This window comes from Hoplias malabaricus, chromosome 5, assembly GCF_029633855.1.
Source record: "Hoplias malabaricus isolate fHopMal1 chromosome 5, fHopMal1.hap1, whole genome shotgun sequence".
Lineage (NCBI taxonomy): Eukaryota > Metazoa > Chordata > Actinopteri > Characiformes > Erythrinidae > Hoplias > Hoplias malabaricus.
In genome coordinates, this window is record NC_089804.1 from 34,444,959 (window position 1) to 34,466,672 (window position 21,714).

The 21,714-nt window shown below is 41.0% G+C and overlaps 1 protein-coding gene and 1 long non-coding RNA gene across 2 annotated transcripts; one reads left to right on the top strand and one right to left on the bottom strand.

The window, feature by feature from the left end:
• Positions 1–5,602: 5,602 nt before the first annotated feature.
• On the bottom strand, positions 5,603–7,302 carry LOC136697806 (inter-alpha-trypsin inhibitor heavy chain H4-like). Its single transcript, XM_066673075.1, has 6 exons — positions 7,201–7,302; positions 6,345–6,525; positions 6,182–6,223; positions 6,029–6,072; positions 5,861–5,956; positions 5,603–5,765 (listed from the first exon to the last, which is right to left on the bottom strand). Exons 2-4 carry the CDS (start codon positions 6,505–6,507, stop codon positions 6,032–6,034), a joined length of 246 nt encoding a protein of 81 aa, XP_066529172.1. The 5' UTR covers positions 6,508–6,525; positions 7,201–7,302; the 3' UTR covers positions 5,603–5,765; positions 5,861–5,956; positions 6,029–6,031.
• On the top strand, positions 7,012–21,056 carry LOC136697807 (uncharacterized). The gene is made up of 3 exons (XR_010802752.1): positions 7,012–7,383; positions 17,329–17,433; positions 19,700–21,056. It is a non-coding gene; the product is annotated as an uncharacterized lncRNA (long non-coding RNA).
• The last annotated feature ends 658 nt before the right edge of the window (positions 21,057–21,714 follow it).

Below are 21,714 nucleotides of genomic sequence, written 5' to 3' on the forward strand. Positions count from 1 at the left end.
GCCCCGAGCAAGTATTGAATGCATATACTGTACCTACTTTTCAGTAGGCCAACATTTATGTATTAAAAAACATTTTTTAAATTGGTCTTATACAAACCGGATTCCAAAAAAGTTGGGACACTAAACAAATTGTGAATAAAAACGGAATGCAATGATGTGGATGTGCCAACATCTAATATTTTATTCAGAATAGAACACAAATCACAGATTAAAAGTTTAAACTGAGAGAATATATCATTTTAAGGCAAAAATATGTTGTGTCAACAAATCCCAAAAAAGTTGGGACAAGGCCATTTTTTACCACTGCGTGGCATCCCCCCCTTCTTACAACACTCGACAGACGTCTGGAGACAGAGGTGACCAGTTTCTCAAGTTTAGAAATAGGAATGCTCTCCCATTCATGTCTAATACAGGCCTCTAACTGTTCAATCATCTTGGGCCTTCTTTGTCGCACCTTCCTCTTTATGATGCACCAAATGTTCTCTATAGGTGAAAGATCTGGACTGCAGGCTGGCCATTTCAGTACCCAGATCCTTCTACGTAGCCATGATGTTGTGATTGCTGCAGAATGTGGTCTGGCATTATCTTGTTGAAAAATGCAGGGTCTTCCCTGAAAGAGATGACGTCTAGATGGGAGCATATGTTGTTCTAGAACCTGAACATAGTTCTCTGCATTAATGGTGCCTTTCCAGACATGCAAGCTGCCCAAGCCACAAGCACTCATGCAACCCCATACCATCAATGATGCAGGCTTCTGAACGGAGTGTTGATAACAACTTGGCTTATCCTTGTCCTCTCTGGTCCGGATGACATGGCGTCCCAGTGTTCCATAAAGAACTTCAAATTGTGACTCACCTAACCACAAAACAGTCTTCAATTTTGCCACACTCCATTTTAAAAGACCCCTGGCCCAGTGCAAACATCTGAGCTTGTGGAGCTTGCTTAGAAATGGCTTTCTTATTGCACTGTAGAGTTTCATCTGGCAACGACGGATGGCACGGTGGATTGTGTTCACTGACAATGCTTTCTGGAAGTATTCCTGAGCCCATTCTGTTATTTCCTTGACAGTGACATTCCTGTTTGAGGTGCAGTGACTTTTAAGGGCCGGAGATCACGAGCATCCCTGTAGAGTTTTACGGCCTTGACCCTTACGCACAGCAATTGTTCCAGATTCTCTGAATCTTTTGATGATGTTATGCATGGTTGATGATGATAACTTAAAAGTCTTTGCTATTTTACACTGGGTAACACCATTCTGGTATTGCTGCACTATCTTTCTGCGCAACAATGATGGAATTGGTGATCCTCTTACCATCTTGGCTTCAGAGAGACAATGATGCTCTGAGAAGCTCTTTTATACCCAATCATGTTGTTATTTGACCTAATTAGTGTTAATTGGTCTTCCAGCTTTTCATTATATGCTCAATTTCCTTTTTCCAGCCACTTATTGCTGCTTGTCCCAATGTTTTTGGGATTTGTTGACACTGAAATTTTGAATCAACATATTTTTCCTTTAAAATGTTACATTTACTCAGATTAAACTTTTAATCTGTCATCTATGTTCTATTACGAATAAAATATTGACATTTGCCATCTCCACATCATTGCATTCAGTTTTTATTCACAATTTGTTTAGTGTCCCAAATTTTTTGGAATCCGGTTTGTACAATAATCTAATTTTCTAAGATAATGATTTTGGGGTTTAATCTGCCAAAATCAAGCCATAACCATCAACATTAAAAGAAATAAATGCTTCAAATAGATCACTCTGTTTGTAATGAATCTATGTGAGTTTCTCTATTTGAATTGAATTACTGAAATAAATTAATTTTTGATGATATTCTAATTTATTGAGATGCACCTGTAGTCTGAAAGTGAAAACATTTTTTTTAGTAAAATTAGAGTTAGAAATAAACTAGAAATACATGAAGAAAGGAAGATATAATTTCCTTTCAGTTTAATTCTGGAATTTGTAAAAATCTTAAATGATTAGTTAATTCATTCATTCATTCATTGCACTATGAATAATTTATTTTTCCTCTTACCAAGAATGCCTTGTGTAAAAGCATTTTTTGGTTGCTGCTTAACAGCAGACCAGAGAAAATCTTTCTTGTGGAGTAAGATAACCAATCAAATGTTTCCCAAAGTGATGTTTTTTCTCACAGCCAGAAACAAGCTGTGGATAGAAATACATGGTCAGCATTTCAGAGTGAGTAGAAAAAAATACAAAGGTAGCAGCTCAAAACTACTTAAAGGGGACATGTTACATCTGCTTTAGAGGAGCTAAGGACCCCCTACAATTTATTCAGCTCCCCAAACAAGCTGCCATGTAAAATATGGACATGGCCTGTATTTGGATACTATAAGAAGTGTTACATATTGATCTGATGCATGAATCGAGTCAGCGTGTGCACCCCACTCCCCTCAGTGTTCCTGCAAGTTTAGCCCCATTATTCATACATTTTTAGTGACATCTCTGCTTGGTGGGAATGGCAGTTTAGGCGCAAGAGCTCTTGATCACATTTCAAACCAGTTGGATTATCAAACATTTTTTTTAACTTTGGACATAATCACATGGCATCAACTCAAGTTTGAACAGGTCCTGTCAAAAGCCAATGAAAAGCGAGTGCAAAAAGTAAACAACGGAAGTACTTCCAATGATAAAACACTATAAAATTCTCAAACCAAAGGAAAAGTATGCAACATTTCCTAGTGCTAGATGCATATGTTCTTAAATAACCAGTATTATCTGTAACAAAACAACACTGTGAAACACAAGTTATTATGGCCTTTATTCCAATTTCTTTCTATATTCTTCAACTAGTCTGCTACTGTGCTGTTCTACTCACCTCAACTCACTCTGCAATCTGTGGAGACTGCACTGATTTTCATGTTTGTATCTGTCTCTTAGGTAACACGTCCTGTTTATTGGGATGTGTTGGGTTCATTTGATCGAAGGTTGAAGTTGTTTAGTGTATTATCCCCAGTCATTTAGCATGCCTTGACATTCTTCCAGTCAGCAAAAAACAGTGGTATACAGTGTGAGATACCCAGTGCGCTTCAAAAGTCATGTAGTGTACCCAAGGATTTAATGTGTGTATCTGTAGCCTACCAACCCACACACTGTGAAACAAGACCACCCAATCAGTTTTCTGTGCACTGTCTAAGTCAGAAAACATGGGATAAAACAAGACATTGTTTTTCTGCTCTGCTCCTGAAGTTAAGTGCAGAAACTTTAGAATTGCAAGTGTGTGAGTGTGGTCAGTGGAAGATTCTAAGAGCATCCAGCATCTCTCAGAACAGGAACTGAAGTGTGGACCACTCTGCATGAGCTATCTACACCATCCTCCATCTCAACCTCATCATCACACCACCAGAACTTCCCAGCAACAATGGGAAGGCTGGTATCTGCATGGATAAATCTGTAACTGTGGTGGAGACCACTGTAAATCTTAAGAGGCTACCACTGATACGTAGTTAGTCCTGTGTTCAATACGATGTGTCGGCCAGAACACCACTTGAGGCCAGAGTTAATTCAAGAATTTATTAGTCCATGGACATGAGGAATGAGAGCTGTTTCATCAATGACACACATGGCTAGTTTGAATAACACAAAGCAGACTGAGAAGGAACTATGGTGGCTGCACTTAACAACTGCTCCTCTAGTAGATGATGCTGGAAGCTAACGCGAGTCATGTGACAGACCTTCAACCAATGAGAAATAACTATTGCTAAATGCACATTTATAAAAAACAAAACAAAATATTAACATACACATTTGTATTGTTATGTTGTTATGTACTGAATGACCATAAGTCTGTTATAAACACTGGGCCTTTTGAACAGTAACCTTGTCATCTAGTCTTCAGGTACAGGGAAAACCCATCTCAAATTCACTTACATTATAATGTACTGTGCCAAGGACCCAGCAGAGTTAGTTAAAGCTGCCTTTGTAAGGCTCCACCAAATTAATGAATTGGTGAAAAAAACTCCACATATTATCTCAAAAAAAAAAACCCATCAGATAGGCAGCTGTCATGGTCCACATATCCATAATTGAATTCTGATTAGTAAAAATGCTAATTTATTCATTCATTCATTATCTGTAACCGCTTATCCAATTCAGGGTCGCGGTGGGCCCAGAGCCTACCTGGAATCATTGGGCGCAAGGTGGGGAATACACCCTGGAGGGGGCAAAAATGCTAATTTAAGATCTCTCTAATTAAGTTTTTACAAGTAAAAATATGCATTAGATATATGTAAGGTTTCAGAGCTCTAAAATTTTATTTTAGATATCTACAATTCAGTTTTGACTAGTAAGTATTACATTATTGATATCTAAAACTGAAATCCTTACTAGTAAGATATCTGCAATGCCATTTGTACTAGTAAAAATATAATTGCAGATGTTTCTATTTGGAGGTTTTACTAGTAAGAATGTAATTACGCATATGAGAGGGTGAAATTCAATGTAAGTCAATGGAGAATTATGACTAGTCAGAATTTCATTAAAGATATGTCCTCCTGGCAATGTTACTAGTCAGAATTTAATTATGGATACATAGGTCTGTATTCTTACGAGTAAAAATGTCGTAATTGACATCTAAATCAGTTACTAATACTAGTAAAAATGGTTTTAGGACATATATCACTGGTGTCATTTTAGGCGGTCGATGTGTGAAAAATGGTTCACATAGCAGATGTTAATGATAGCCAAAATGGAGTGGCTGCATTCTGGCCAAAGACTAAAGTGTCAATAACTGAATTTGCAGGTATACAGAAGTGTATGGTCATACAGCGGCAGAAATCCTAGACTACAGGAAATTCTTGTCAATTGTGGCTGAAAGGCAAAACTGACACGCAGGGACCGCTGCCATGTTTCACAGCTTATGAATAAAAATCACTTGGTGGGGTATACAAGTCGGCACAAGTTTCTTTGCTTTGCTAAGGCTTTTGGTGCACTCACAACAAGTGAACATATAGAGGGCCCTTGTAGCCGAGTGTATTTCCGGTGGGAGCTATCCTCCATTGCAGCGTTTATGCAATGTTTTTATGTTCTCGTTAATGCTGTTGTGTCCTAAGTTTTTGTTTGCTTTGTAAATGTTGTTGTGATGTGACTCAGGGAGCCACCATACCAATGTTTGAGGAAATTTCTCACTATAAAGAGTGGTTCATGTTTATTTAATTCTTCCATTTCTGTCTGACTTCTTATCAATCACAGATCTCTGTGAATACGCTGGTATACATAGTTACATTTCTGGACAGGTGCATGACGACGCAGTGCCTACGGAAGCATAGGTTTGACGCAGAAGTATAAATTGGGCTTTACTGAGGAACATTATTCTTACCCCTGTATCCCAAGAAGACAGTCCTCATGTTCACAGGGTTGCAAATGTCACTGATTAGGATGATAATATTAAGGAACAATTCTTTGAAGCAAGAGTGGCTGAACACTGATGGTGCCTACATCCAGAAACATGTCCAGTCCAGGCCAAATAGAATTGCAACTGTTATTCGTGCTCACTACTTATGTTCATTTGTGTTTTATTTTTTGCAGCTACTTATAGCCACCTCATTTCAGCTGAATATGTCATACCTGTCTGTCTTATACTCAGCTGACTCCTGCTCCCACAAAAACATCAGATCATTTAGGCCATCATACAGGCGGATGTTGTGGAGGCTGAACTTAATGTAATGATCCATTGTGAGATGAAGAACAATTTGTTTGAAACCTTTCCTGTTGAGATCTCCATTCATAGAGAAACCTGTGGAGAGGAAAGCAACAGATGGACTGGAAATATTATTAACATTCCTAAAATATTTAAAAAAGAGTGAAGGAACATGTTACAAACAGCAGCACCTGAGGAGGGATCTGTGAGCAGGCGGTAATTTTTGAATGCCAATATGTCATAACAAAGGGGCTTAGGGCGACTTCTGGTAAAGAGCAGGAATTTCACTAGGAAAGAGACAAAAAACAGGATCAGGATCTTAAAGCATTTTAATTTGAAAAATCAAATCTTGTATCTACCTGTCATAGGGTAATCTGGGCAAAATCACCATAATCACCAAATCCTGTAAAAAAAAAAAAAAAAGGTTTAAGACACCATTCCTTCAACACTGGCTTGTTCTCACAGTATTATAAGTAAATTAGTGTACGACCGTAAAAAAAAAACAAACAGACCACCAGCAGCAGGAAGCTGAGCCCTTGACAAGTAGGTTTCAGCTGTCAAACAAGAAAATACACACACTGAGTTACAAACCATGTGACCTGTAGCTGCTAGTGCACTATATAACATTCAGACTTCCTGCAGTATTCTGTCTCATGATTTTATGATTTCTGCCACCTGAATTTGTGTTTTGTTTCTCTTTAGGTTTTTGGATGATCTGTGTGTCCTTCTCCTGGGGCTTAGTGACCACCAAAGACGTCAGTGGAGTCACAAACTGGAACAGGAGTGAGAGAGCCAGAGCTTTTTTCCTGGCAATCTCCTCCTTCCCCTGAAGTGTCATCCTGAAACATATGTAGCCCTTGGAAGAAATAAAAGAGAAAGATTATGTTTTACAGTTTAAGTGGTTTAGTTGTAAATGTAAATATAAAGTAACCGGAAACATAGGCGTTTTCAGAAGGAAGCAAACAAAGGGTTAATTGAAATGAATATATAGTTTTGAAAAAAAATTAGCATGAAGTTTGTTTGGGATGTACAGAACCAACATGTGCCTGGTGCAATCTAACTTTAGGTGGGTATCAATATTCTTTTGGGTTCGTCCTTATTGGATAGATTTGATTTTGTGTTTCCTTGGCTCTTGTGATTAGCTCCTAGAGAAAGGGGTGGGGACGAAAACGAGAAAAAAAGAAAGAGGGGAAGAACGCGGGAGACACGAAGAGAGGAGAGATGACAGAAGCACGGGTGTAGTTAAGTGGTTTTATTTCAAGGTTATTGGAGTAAAAGGGCCTTAATATTTGCAGAAAGTGTCTGTTGAACGACTTGTAAGTCTCGTAGTAACAGCTTTGCAGTGTACTTTTGAGTAAATACCCTAGCTTTCAGTTTGAGAGTTAGTGAGCTTGGAGTGCATGGTGAACAGAGTTTGTTGCCTGAGAGATTTTTTTTTGGCTGTAGAAGTCAGACGAGTTAAAGCACTTTTATATGTAGAGAGACTACTGTGTGGCGACGGAGAACGTTTGCTAACGAGAGAGACTACTACCGTGTCGAAAGTTGGACTGGTTTAGTCGGCGTGACTGCACCTGAGAGTTTGACTGTGTTTGGCGAAAGAGAGCACAACGCCACCCGTGCGTGTTCGACGGAGTGTCGGAGAGCGAGAGAGTGAGCGAGCGAGCTTGAGAGCAAGAGGGAACGACAAACGAACGAGAAACCCTGTGGATTTGAGGTACCGTAGCGTTACTCTTTTTTGTTTCTTTTCTTTTACTCTACGGAGTGAAGCGGCCTGTGTTGTTGTTGTTTTCTGGCCACACCGTTCTCAAGCATCGAAACAGGCCTGCAACGAGGGTAAAGATTAAGAATATTGGGTTTATTGTTGGCATAGATTGAGTTCTTTTATTATCATTTACTCTGTTTATGATGCTCAATTCACATCTGTAATTCACCAAGCCAGATTGGTTTTTTGGTTTGAGAGAGAAATTTGATGATAATATCTCTGCTTGCTTCAAGTGTATTTGTTGGGCATGTTCAGGAGGCACCTAGAGTTACTTTAATGTATAAGGATAGGTTTCGGCTGTATCATTAGCTGGTGATCACATGAAGCTTGGTGTATTGAAAACTTCTGAGATGTGTACAGATAACCTGAAATTAACCCTTTAAGAAAATTGAATAGTGAGTTTTCAAGTTAACCTAAAAAATTATTACATCAATAAATATTTGTTTTATTAAATAGAGGTACTTTTAAGTTTGATAATTTTTGAAAGTGTTATTGTTGATATTGACTTGCTGTGTTTATTCACTGGAGACACTATATTGATTATAGGGCAAAACCCTTGAATCCTGCCACCAAGTACATCCTAGTGACGGCAGAATATATTTTCAGAACCCAGGGCCCCATTCACATTATTTGCAATAACTTTAAATAATAAATTTAAAGGGATAGGGGCGTTACACATGCAAGATGCAATGTTTACCCAAAACATACACACAATGTGTATTTGTGAAAGTGGCTCAACGTACACACAGACATAGTACAGTTGCTCCCTCCCTCACTCACTCTTTCTTAAGTAGCTGTTTCACTGTGAGATAACCCCACAGTCTGTTGATATACTGGTGTTTGAGCAAAGCCTGGGTTGTTTTCTTGGTCGATACAGAGTCAGTGTAGGTCACTACCATTTTTCTGCAAAGAGGGAAAAACCACAGGCAACAAAACACAACCTTGAATTGTTAATCTATTAATTATTGTATATTTCCAAATGACTTATTGATAATGGAAGAGAGAGTCAATGAACAGAAAGGTGGAAGAGGAGGTTTCTGTATTGTGTTGACAAAGATGACAATCCTATGTTAAACTGGAAAACAAATAAATCTGTCTACAGCAAGATATTGTAATCATTTTGTGTTTTCATGCCTTATACATACTTGTTTGTTTATATCAACAAGAAAAACACATCTTTAATGTATACTTTAATGTATAATACAGTATTTTACAAACAAATATTTTTCCAGTGTAGTCTGATAAATCTGCATCTAAATCTCCATCCATCCATCCATCCATTATCCACCGCTTATCCGGGTCCGGGTCGCGGGGGAAGCCCAGACCTCCCTCTCCCCAGCCACCGCCTCCAGCTCCTCCGGGGGTATACCGAGGCGTTCCCAGGCCCGTGGAGACATGTAGTCTCTCCAGCGTGTTCTTGGTCTGCCCCGGGGCCTCCTCCCCGTTGGACATGCCCGGAACACCTCACCAGGAAGGCGTCCAGGAGGCATCCGGACCAGATGCCCGAACCACCTCAACTGGCTCCTCTCGACGTGGAGGAGCAGCGGCTCCACTCCGAGTCTCTCCCGGATGTCCGAGCTCCGAGCTTGTACCCGCGATCTCGTTCTTTCGGTCACTACCCAAAGCTCGTGACCATAGGTGAGGGTTGGGACGTAGATTGAACGGTAAATCGAGAGCTTTGCTTTTCTGCTCAGCTCTCTCTTCACCACAACAGACCGGTACAGAGCCCGCATTACTGCTGACGCTGCACCGATCCGCTTGTCAATCTCATGCTCCATCTTTCCCTCACTCGTGAACAAGACCCCGAGGTATTTAAACTCCTCCACTTGAGGCAGGATCTCACTTCCAACCTGGAGAGAGCACTCCACCCTTTTCCGACTGAGTACCATGGACTCGGACTTGGAGGTGCTGATCCTCATTTCTACCGCTTCACACTCGGCTGCAAACTGGACGTCCCGGCTCGATGAGGCCAACAAGACCACATCATCTGCAAAAAGCAGACATGGAATCCTGAGACCACCAAACCGGACACCCTCTGCCACTTGGCTACGCCGAGAAATTCTGTCCATAAAAATTGTGAACAGAACCTGTGACAACGGGCAGCCCTGACGGAGTCCAACTCCGACTGGAAACCAGTCGGACTTACTGCCAGCCATACGAACCAGACTCCTTCTCTGTTTGTACAGGGACTGGATAGCTCGTAGCAAAGAGCCCAGTACCCCATACTCCCTGAGCACCTCCCACAGAATAACCCGAGGGACACGGTCGAATGCCAGAGAGATATATGAGGCACTTTATGTAACTTCGTTTTGACAGGTCATTTGGGCCAATCAGAGCGTGCCACGTCATCAAGCCCCCTTTTGGAAGGGAAGTCCCGCCCCTTGTCCAATCAGAAGCGTTTATTAGATCGGAAGTCCCGCCCTGTCATCGACCAATCATAAGCGTGTATTTTCCCGCCCTTGTTCAAAAGTCCCGCCCTCCCCTCAACCAATCCTAAACGTGTATTGTAACCGTAATTCCCGCCCTTCGCTCTGTTTTATTATAGATATCTACGATCCCCCACGATGAACCCCTTTATCGCGCGTGCACATACGCGAACCCCCCACCCCTTTATCGCACGCGCGCACAGGCTCTGATTCATCACAGGTGTCAAGTCACGAGCTATGCTTTATCAGGCGCACACTCGCTACCGTAATCGCTAACGATCAACCACCCCACCACTTTATCGCGCACACACATTGGAATTACAGGAATCGTCCAACGGTCCATTAGGATTTTTCACATGTTCTGTCAAGGATTTCAAGTTAACAATTTCACCATTGGTGTAGTTTAAAGTAATACCCTTAACTTTCATCGTAGTTTTCCCTTTGAGAGTGCGGTAACCATAGGTTTTCGGACCCCCGCTGACAAATTCTACTATTTGATCACCTGTGTCCAATTCGCTCGTAAGGCCCCCTAAGTAATCACTTAGAGGAGGCATCCAGTCACCTTCTTTACTTTTGAAAATGACACTGTCAGTATCCGTGTATAAGCATCTCTGCTGTAGTTGATCTATCACATTGTATAATTCAAGTCTAGCATAGGCTGTGGTGAAAATACCGATAAATACATTAGCGTTACCCGGTTTGAGACATCTATCGTCTGCGTAACGCCACTGCACCAATGCCACCTCCTGATTCAGAAAGGAGAAATGACTTACGTTATACATATCCGAGAATATGAATTGTAAAAACTCACTAGGGTCTTTGATCAGTGTAGTGTTTGTCCTGTCTGTTCTCTGACACATTTTCCCCCATAAAGAATTCAACGCCAGTTTAGCCACAGATCTCTGTGCAGGATTAACTTCAATGCGTGATTGTTCTAGTTTGATCCCTTCATTCTCCTCATACTTTTTAATGTACTCTTTTTTATTGGCCTCATTCACCACACAGGAGGGATAACCTGAACTCTCCTGTTTTGTCTGCAGAAACCTGTCGATGTATTCTGTAAACAAATATTTCGAATGATTAGGGAAGTGCCATATTTCAAACACCTTCAACACTCTGTACCCCTTCTCAATGGCTTTCATCACCTCAACGCTACACCAACTACCTGTCAGGGCCCTATCCTCATCCGTGTGTTTACAATTTTGCATTTGTTGTTCAGCACACGTCCGACACAAAGGAAACAAGAGTTTGCTTTTCACTCTATAAGGGAGAACAGGGGCCCACAAGCCCTTAGGGGGGAGAACTTTTGCTCTAATAAGCCCGAAATATTATTCCAACGGTTGGAAATCACGAAAGATGATAGTGGGGTGACCCACAGGGTACCTCTTTGTTTTATTTACATAAGGATAGAGGGACGTGAAATCATAGTAATCAATCCTTTCACCGGGCTGTGCTACATAATGGAGATGTAATGCGTTTGTTCGACCACCAAACAGAGCATCTCGTGGTTTTATGCGCTCAGGAAAGTCAAAGCGGGACATAAACAATTTAACATCCTGGTTTGATCTTTTCATCTCATTCCAGGTATGCTCCCACATCATAGTTACGTTCAGTTTGAAAGTGTTTTGCAAAGTCTGAATTCTATCCATAGAATTTTGATAAACATCCCCAAAGGATTGTGAACTCTTACTTAGAGGATGTGGTAAATTTGAAGGAAAACATTTATCACATCCGTGATAAAAACATCCTAAAAACTCAAAAGCCTTTCGTTCACCACCGTCGTCATAATAACCATCCACAAAATAGTTTCCGAATTTGACCTCACCTTCGTTGAGGGCATGTCGGATGGGGATCTTGTCTCTCTCAGAGATGTACTCGAGCCATTGTATGGAAGGTGTTGAGAAAGATTTCTGACTGTCGATGTAATTATCTAAAGGCAGGATAGCTAAAATGTTTTCAGACAGAAAGTTGATTCTGAATATTTGCAAACATACACTAGCTATGGTGATGCATTTGAACGGGTCAACCATTGTACTGCTCAGTATCTCATCCCTGAAAGCTATACAACCTTTTCTCAGAATGTGGACGTCGTTCTTACAATATTGAGCCATTTCTTCCTTAAAGTGAAAGAGCTTTCCTGTACATGTATTGTACCATTCAAAAAATTCTTCTCTTTCTTTGGCCATCATGGTGTCTACCCCATAGAACTCGGGTTTCGGGTAAGGTCCTACATAATTCTGATTTTCCACAGTATTCCAAAAATGCGGGAAATATCCTTTTTTGTCTGATGTGAACCCCATAGCCTTTGGAATAGCGCACAGTCTCATAGGGAGAAAAGAGAGACTATCGATGTATCTCTGTTTATACTCAACATCTTGAAAACACAAGATTTTACCACCTTGTGCTATGATGTTAGGGGTGATACCTTCCTTTACTAAATGGTTCAACAAAAGGTATGAATCATACCCTCTAGCGTTGTGCGCTATGAATGTATAACTTTTATACTTTTCCTTGCGATACTTTCTAAAGAATGATGCCACGCATTTGTCCCCTTTTGCTGTCCACTCCCTACCTTTGAAATCAATGCAACATATATAATTAGCTACGTGGTAACCTGTTTCTTGATTCGTCTCAAAATCATAAAAGACGTACTTTTCATCGGGAATTTCAAATATTATAGGTTGCATAAAACATTCATGTGTGATTTCTGAATCAACTTTGGCTCCACAGTTTTTACAACAACTGGTTTGACACTGATGCTTTTTCGATCCTTTACTCTGATCCTGCACGGTATTGCATTTAGGGCAGTAGAATTAAAAGTTTTGCATAAAGTTTGATCACCGCTTGGATCGATCACTGTTTTATGTTTATCATAACAATACTGCGATCTGCAAACCCTTAGACAATCTTCACATTGTACAGTCTTTTTAGAACGTTTAGGACAATCTTTGTCAAGACATACGTTGCAATGAAAATCGCATTTGTGATGTTTCTGATTGTTAAAGCCGGTGGAACAGTAGGGGCAGACATAGGATGTACCTAAAACACCTTTATGATTTTTGACACCGTAATAATGGTTATCTTGCAAGAACAGGTAAACGGTTTTGTCATGAGGCATGTTAGTGTTCTGAAACAAACTATACCCCTTCTTTTCATCACTTCGGTACAACACTATGATTTTACAGTTCAAATGTTGCTCAAAGCGTGCGATATGTGCAAAGCTAACCATTTCATCTATGGATAAACCTACATCATTTTGCATTTGCCTCGCTAATTGTTCTACTTCGAAAATGTTTTTCTCAGGATTCAATATTTGAGAAACGCATAAGGCAAAACAGAGGTTATCTTTGTTGTGAAAAACATACTCGTTAGGACGTTTTTGCGCCATTTGACTAATACATTAAAGCAAATGAATAAATAAACATTTAATAAAATAAGTTTTACATTCTTGAGTCAACAGTCGATGGCTCTTCACAGATGACAGCATTCGTAGAAAGTAGCATCATAATAGTGTCAGATTGTTTTTATTGAAATCTAAGGATGAAAAATACAAAAGCTTCAATTAGGACTAGGAAATGCACACAAAATTATGAATAACATATTGTACTTTTACTTACGGGGGAAGAGCTTCATCATAAGTGGAAGTGTTCAAGTAGTAGGTGTATCCAGTTCATAACTGTTTAGAACGTTTGACTAAAGAGATACGAACATTTTCATGAATGACATTATAAAATACATATTACATATATATACATTTGTTACATATTTATTTACTTACCCTAAGGACTTAGTCTTGAAGCTTGTAAAATATTAGCCATCACGTCTGTTCTTCTTGATTCTTAATCTAAAAAATAAATAAATAACATATTTTTAAATGAAATATAAAATAATATTCTTAAATTAATCTTGTTTTACGTGATAAATGTCAGTTCCTACCTTTTGGTTCCAGTCCGAGCAGTATATCATCCAAAGCTGAATGTCAGCGTGTAATGTGTGATTTTTGAGCTCCTAGATATACTGAGTCATAAACTTTTCTGACGTACAGCGAGGAGGAGGGTTTAGGAGGGGCAGCGTTAAGACGTCTTCAAATGTCATTTTTATCGTATGAAAACAGTATGTTTTTGGGGTGTGGGTCATAGACCGGGGGAGAAAAATGAACGATTTTAAAACAATCTTTAATCACTAAAACACCATTAATCATTTAGAATTTGGAGTTAGAAAATTAAAAGTTTACTTATGTATAACCTGTATGTGTGTGTGGGGGTACGTGCGTGTGTCATAACCGTTTGATGGGGGGGGGGGGGGGGGGGGTTGAGACCGTTGGACGATTCCTGTAATTCCAATGTGTGTGTGCGATAAAGTGGTGGGGGGTTCACTTGTGTGTGCGTGCGATAAAAGGGGTGGGGGGTTCGCTAATGTCTGTGCGCGATAAAGGGGTGGGGTGGTTGATCGTTAGCAATTACGGTAGCGAGTGTGATAAAGCGTAGCTCGTGACTTGACACCTGTGATGAAACAGAGCCTGTGCGCGATAAAGGGGTGGGGGGTTCGCTTATGTGCACGCGCGATAAAGGGGTTCATCGTGGGAGGTCGTAGATCGTAGATATCTATAATAAAACAGAGCGAAGGGCGGGAATTACGGTTAAAATACACGTTTATGATTGGTTGAGGGGAGGGTGGGAAATCCGAGGTAAAATACACGCTTGTGATTGGACGAAGCGAGGACGGGACTTTTGAACAAGGGCGGGAAAATACACGCTTATGATTGGTCGATGACAGGGCGGGACTTCCGATCAAATAAATGCTTCTGATTGGACGAGAGGGGGGGACTTCCTGTCAAATACAGCTTCTGATTGGACAAGGGGCGGGACTTCCCTTCCAAAAGGGGGGGGGGGGGGGCTTGGTGACGTGGCACGCTCTGATTGGCCCAAATGACCTGTCAAAACGAAGTTACATAAAGTGCCTCATATATCTCTCTCTAATGCCTTCTCCAGATCCACAAAACACATGTAGACTGGTTGAGCAAACTCCCATGCACCCTCCAGGATCCTAGCGAGGGTAAAGAGCTGGTCCTGTGTTCCACGACCTGGGCGGAATCCGCATTGTTCCTCCTGGATCTGAGGTTCAACTATCAGTCGGACTCTCTTCTCCAGTACCCCTGCATAGACCTTACCGGGGAGGCTGAGGAGTGTGATCCCCCTATAGTTGGAACACACCCTCCGATCCCCCTTTTTAAAAAGGGGAACCATCACCCCAGTCTGCCAGTCCAGAGGCACTGCCCCCGATGTCCATGGGATGTTGCAAAGATGTGTCAGCCAGGACAGCCCCACAACATCCAGAGCCTTGAGGAACCTGGGGTGAACCTCATCCACCCCAGGGTCCCCAAGCTCTGCTTCCTCTGCGGAAGACGTGCTGTTGGGATTGAGAAGATCCTCGAAGTATTGCTTCCACCGCCTGGTGATGTCCCCAGTTGAGGTCACCATTCCCCACCCCCACCATATACAGTGTTGGTGGAAAACTACTTTCCCCTCCTGAGTCGCCTGATGGTTTGCCAGAAACTTCTCGGAGCTGACCGAAAATCGTTTTCCATGTTCTCACCGAACTCCTCCCACACCCGAGTTTTTGCCTCAGCGACCGCCGAGGCTGCGAGCCGCTTGGCTCCTCGGTACCTGTCGGCTGCCTCCGGAGTCCCCTGGGCCAACCAGGCTTGATAGGACTCTTTCTTCAGCGGCTATACAGGCTATACAGTCGATCATCGAAATGCGGCCTAGGGTATCCTGATGCCAGGTGTACTTGTGGACACCTTTATGCTCGAACATGGTGTTCGTAATGGACAAACTGTGACGGGCACAGAAATCCAATAACTGAACACCACACGGGTTCAGATCAGTGGGGCCGTTCCTCCCAATCTCGCCCCTCCAGGTCTCACTGTCATTACCCACGTGAGCGTTGAAGTCCCCCAGCAGAACAATTGAGTCCCCAGAATGAGTGTTCTCCAGCACCTCCTCCAGGGTCCCCAAGAAGGCATGGTACTCTGAACTGCTGTTTGGTGCATAAGCACAAACAACAGTCGGAGCCCTTTCCCCAACCCGAAGGCGCAGGGAAATTACCCTCTCGTCCGCTGGGGTAAACCCCAACGTACAGGCGCTAAGCCGGGGGGCTATGAGTAAGCCCACTCCTGCCTTACGCCTCTCACCCTGGGCAACTCCAAAGTGAAAGAGTATCCAGCCTTTCTCAAGGAGATTGGTTCCAGAGCCCATACTGTGTGTCGCGGTGAGCCCAACTATATCTAGCCGGTAGCTCTTAACCTCGCGCACCAGCTCAGGCTCTTTTCCCACCAGAGAGGTTCCATGTTCCAAAAGCCAGTTTCAGTAACCGGGGATCAGAACTCCATGGGAGAGTGGACCCATGTAACTCCTTCGGGCTAAGCCCGGCCGAACCCCATAGGTGAAGGTCCGGCCACCAGGCGCTCACCAAGGAGCCCCTCCCCCAGGCCTGGCTCCAGGGTGAGGCCCCGGTAACCCTACTCCGGGCAAGGGAGGCTGTGTCCATGTTTGTGTCTTATTCATCCGTGTCTTTATGGATCATTCTTTGTCTGGCTAGGACCTAGGACCAATTTGCCTTGGGAGACCCTACCAGGGGCTATTGCCCCCGACAACATAGCTCCTAGGCTCACGCAGGCACGCAAACCCCTCCACCACGTTAAGGTGGTGATCCAAGGAGGAGTGCATCTAAATATATAAATTTTAATATATTTAAAATATTATAAACAACTTTTAATCATCAACTGTATTCATCAGGTCCGTCTCAATATGACAAGCTTGCTCTTACTGAGATTGCGATAACCTCCAATTTTAAAGTGTCCAGGCTGTTGTCTGCGATTTGTCCGACTACTACGATCTCAGAGTCATTGTAATAGTGGCTGAATTTGGTCTGAGTGAGGTTTGCTGCTCCAATATACCTCAGGTCAAGGTCAGTTAACAGAGGGATGGGTCTTATAGAAATCCTGCAAACATGACGATTGTGCTAAAACACTGCAGGATGATCACTGCCTGTAAGAGCTGAACTTCATATAAGTGGCACATGTTTCACTACCTGCAGCTGTTGGCCACCATCTAAATCTTCATAGATACGAACTGCACGTCCATTATTTTCCAGAGCCATTTTCTCCAAGAATTCAAATTTTACATCAAAGCCAAACCCCAGGCAGTACAGTGGAAACTTCCTCCCGATGGCCTTTTTACATTGGCCTGAATCTTCGCTGGGTCACTCTCACCTGAATGAGAAGGAGATATGGGCAGAAGAAGCTTGACATTAGAATTAGGCTCAAGAAAGGAAGGCTAGTAGTGGGATAGAAATTGGTATCAATAAAAATTGATTATGTTTGTTGTTGCCACTAATACTTTCAGATGTTATTGTGTGTGTGTGTGTGTGTATGTGTGTGTGTTTTTGCTTTCATTGGGCATTCCATCAGTCAGCAGAATGAGGATGGTGGCAGATCCTGTTCGTGGATTTTTCTTGAGCATCTCCACCCCCTTCAGCACAGCATCTTTGACGTTTGTCACTGAGAAAAACAGAGGTTAGCCATTAAACTACAGACTAAACCTGTCATACATTTATTGCTTTAGTACCATTTCTCATTTATTGATTCATATTGTAGTAAAATATATTGAGCATAACTGTGAGTGAGTTTACTCTTACTGATGATGAACATTTCTATTATAGGTTAATGTTGCATAATATGACAGGGAGATGCACCTGTTTATATATACATACATATATATATATATAGTGTGTGTGTGTGAAGAGGAAAAAACTTAATTTTCAATCACAGTCACTGTAAAAAGCTTTTTTCCAAGTCATTTCAGAGTTATTTGATAGTCAACGTTTTCTTGAAAATCAACAAGTTAACCTTAATCCTGATGTTGTTTAAAACATATGTTCCTGCAAAAACAGAAACACAGATCAACAAACATCAGCTGGATTTTTTAGAGTGCAGAAGAAATCAGGGCTGTAATTAACTTGTCAGATGACAGAAGAAAAGGTGACAGATTAATTGTTTTGTAAAATAAACACACACCACACACACACACAGCTGCTATTTATAGGGAAGTTCATAGTTCCCCAAGTTCCCTCTGTGGTGTTGACAGTGCTGTTTTCTCCATCTCCGCTGTGAGCAGGTTTCATTCAGTAAATCTTTAATCTGTAAAGTCAGAGACTGAAGTCCACTCCAGTGTGATACGCTCTGAGTGTCCACTGATCCGGAAAAAAACCATGGTAACAGGACGAATATCCGAGCTGGAGATCTAATGTCTGTGGCCCATAAACTGTTTGTCTGAGAAATACACACCGCGTTTATCTCAACCTGAACTAAACCTGCCCCTCTTCCTCAGCCATGTCGAGTTTCATAGATTTAAAAATGTGATTCCAATGAAAATTAAATTTACACAGTTTCTCCTGCTGTCCTAAAACACAAAGATCCTGCTGAAAAAGAAGCTTGGAATACATGCAGGTCTGGTTCTGGTTTAAACCTGTATATGCTCTTCTGCTGTTGGTGTAAATTAGTTCAAACGTGTCTAATTCTGTTTTAAACTATACACTGGTTTAAACTACGAAAGTTTCTTTGAGAAATTTAGAAAAAACAGTTTTGGCTCTTTAAAGTATCCTTTTGCTGATACATTTAAATGAGTAAATATTGAGTGATGAATTTTTAAAGCTGTCCTTCACAGAGCAACGCACTCACACATTCACTCACACCTATGAACATTTTTGAGTCGCCAATCCACCTACCAACATGTGTTTTTGGACTGTGGGAGGAAACCAGAGCACCTGGAGGAAATCCACGCCGACACGGGGAGAACACACCAACTCCTCGCAGACAGTCACCTGGAGTGGGACTTGAAAACACAACCTCCAGGTCCCTGGAGCTGTGTGACTGCGCCACTACCTGCTGCACCACCGTGCCCTAAACTAGTCCAGTGCTGGTTTAAACTGGTTTAAGGCTTTGTTAAACTTGTCTAGTGCTGGTTAAAACTGGTCTAAGGCTGCTTTAAACTGGCCTAGTGTTGGCTTAAACTGTTCTGGTGCTTGTTTATACTGGTCTAAGGCTGCTATTAACTGGTGCTATAACTCTGACGTTGCTGAGCATGCTGTTGTGCACTTTTCTTGAAGTGATGATTGGTGTCTGAGGTTTGTATTTTTACCTGAAGCTTTGAGGCTAATGTAGTAAATGTAAATGTGAGTACCCCAATGAACATTGCATAAACTGCATTCCAAAATCATCACACACTCACCTCAAACCATGTGGCTGTTCAGTAATAGTTCATCTGTGACATTAGGCCTTCAGTTCAGTTCCTGAAGTCCTCCCCATTCAGAGAGTTCACTTGGATGAATCTACGTTAAATGTCTGTAATTTTGAAAATTTACATTCTAGTTTTCCACCTAAACATCAGTGAAATAAGATAATTATTTATTAGTGAAATGTTTCCCCATTAATGAAATTATAAAACAGATATTCATAGCACTATGAGGAAGCTGAGTCTAAATAAATAGGATTTCAAAATGAAAACAAAGTCCTATCGGTGTGTCGACTAATTTCATGCTGAAGATTCAACCTGCGTACCAAGTTGTCATTCAAGATGAGGAGCACTGTCTGCTATTCAACTAATTTTAAAAATGCACAGCAGTGTTTATCACAGGACCATGGTAAATTGTTCAAACACCTGCAAGTGTAATCACTCACACAGGAACACATATCTGATTGTTGACACATAATTATTGTTGACAAAATTAAAAATGAACTCCTTCAATCTGCCGTTTGACGTCAATCTTTCTTTGCATTTCAGACGTTCAAACAAAGACAGACCTTGGAACAAAATCTCCACCATCTGTCTGCTCCCTTTCTTCATATTCCTGCACTCCTGTCTTCTACACTGTTGATGTGATCTCCAGACGAGGCTCTTTTATTAGATTTTCTTCTTTTGTGTCTATTTCCTTTCCTCATTTAGGGTTTTTCAACAGTTCAACATCCTTTCAGACCCACAGTGATGAGCTGCCAGTAAAGAGATGGTCCTAACATTTGATTTGAAGCAGCTCAGTTTTCTTTAATCTCTCCAAGATGAAAGCTCTCAGGAGTCCCAGTCTCTTTGAATCTTTGAAATGTGTTGTATTGGTTTTAGAAACAGCACAAATTCATTTAGAGATTTTGATGCTGCATTGACTCCACTCAACTTAAGTCAGGACTTTGAAAATGTTATGGGATGATTGCATGGATGGATGAATAGATAAAAGAATGGATGGATGGATGACTGTTACAGAAGTACAAAACACATCACGACACATCAGCTAACAGGACACTACAGCAAACACACGAACACACAACACACTATCACATACTAACACAACAAACACTCTACCACAGCAAAACACACACACCATCCCCACACACTAGGCCTGTCACAATAGCCATTTTACAGTTTTTCTCCATTGCATACACAAAAACAAAATGGATCTATGCACACAATTCTGAAAACTTGAAGTTCATGTATCAACAACATGACTCTAAACTGCTAAACTCCAAGCACAGTTCCATTTGTTTTCACTGAAATATCACACTAAACCAGTTTTACCAACCTCTAAACACACACTGCAGCGTTTAGGAAACCTGGATACACTGGCCTTCAAAATTCCTGATTCCCAATTAGTCTCACTCATTTTGCACATGTACAAATTAAACTGGGAGAAGACTGATCATTTGTGTTACATATACATGTTGTAAATGCTGTTTTGGGACAAAGAATCCTACACTCCTACACCAAAATGAAAAAATAAATAAATAAATAAAGATTTTCCACACTCTCAAATGCATTTGAATACGTAACATGGCCACATCAAGCAAAAGCATACATGTCCATGTTTGATGGTAGTGTTTTGAGTTTGTCATATCAGTGTATATTTGATGCTCTGTAAGAGATAAGCACATAATAGCTGTGTGTAGTGTTTTAGTGAAAGGAACCAATTTTGAGTTGAGACAACATGGTTTTGAGTGCTGTGTTTCATTTTGCCAGAGATTTGTGGCTTTTTGACAAAGTAATAAACTCTTTTGCGTTTGTGTTTAGAGTTTTGATTAATCGAGCCAAGTTTCTGAAAATGTGTTTAAACGATTGGAAAAAAATGTAAGTGCATTCAGACAATGGAATATAAAAATGCTGAAATATCCCAAATAAATAAAACATGAATAAAATAAAAACACTTTTTTTCACTCCTTAAGAGAGAGATCAGTGAGCAGCTAAGATACTCGAGATGTTTATTATTTATTTTTTTATGTAAACAAACACTGAGGTCAACAATAATCACTGAGGAAATGTCCATGTATTGCACGATAAATCAATATTGTAATTATTGTGACAGACCTACCACACACTAAAACACCACACAGAATAAAAAACACTACAGGCTACACAGACTAACACATCAGCACTCTAAACACACTAACACAATGACATATCTTAATGAACTGACATTTATAAGTAAAAGTGCCGATGCTGGAAGTGGATAAGGTAATAAATAATGTGATGGATAAACTTTAAAATAAATACAATGAAATGCCATAGAAATGAATGAATAAATTAATAAATTGTGGTTATTGTGGTAAAATACTGTAGTAATTAGTTCTTTCCTGAGAGAGGCACTGAGACTTAATATTTCTATAATAAAATCAGCCCTGATTCCTCCTGCACTGTTTGGAGTTGCACAGTCTGATGGAAGCGAGACCCCCTGTAGCATTCTTACTGGAGGGGGATGGCACTTTCTAGAGCTGAAGCTGGTCCTCTGACTGTCCACGAGGTTGTATATATATGTG

Excerpts from the sequence above, each read along its gene's own strand:
- LOC136697806 (XM_066673075.1), bottom strand. The coding sequence starts at position 6,507 with ATGACACTTCAGGGGAAGGAGGAGATTGCCAGGAAAAAAGCTCTGGCT. Across the intron at positions 6,224-6,344 it reads GAAACAAAACACAAATTCAG|CTGAAACCTACTTGTCAAGG; the intron begins GTGGCAGAAATC and ends CTTGTTTGACAG. Across the intron at positions 6,073-6,181 it reads TCAGCTTCCTGCTGCTGGTG|GATTTGGTGATTATGGTGAT; the intron begins GTCTGTTTGTTT and ends TTTTTTTTACAG.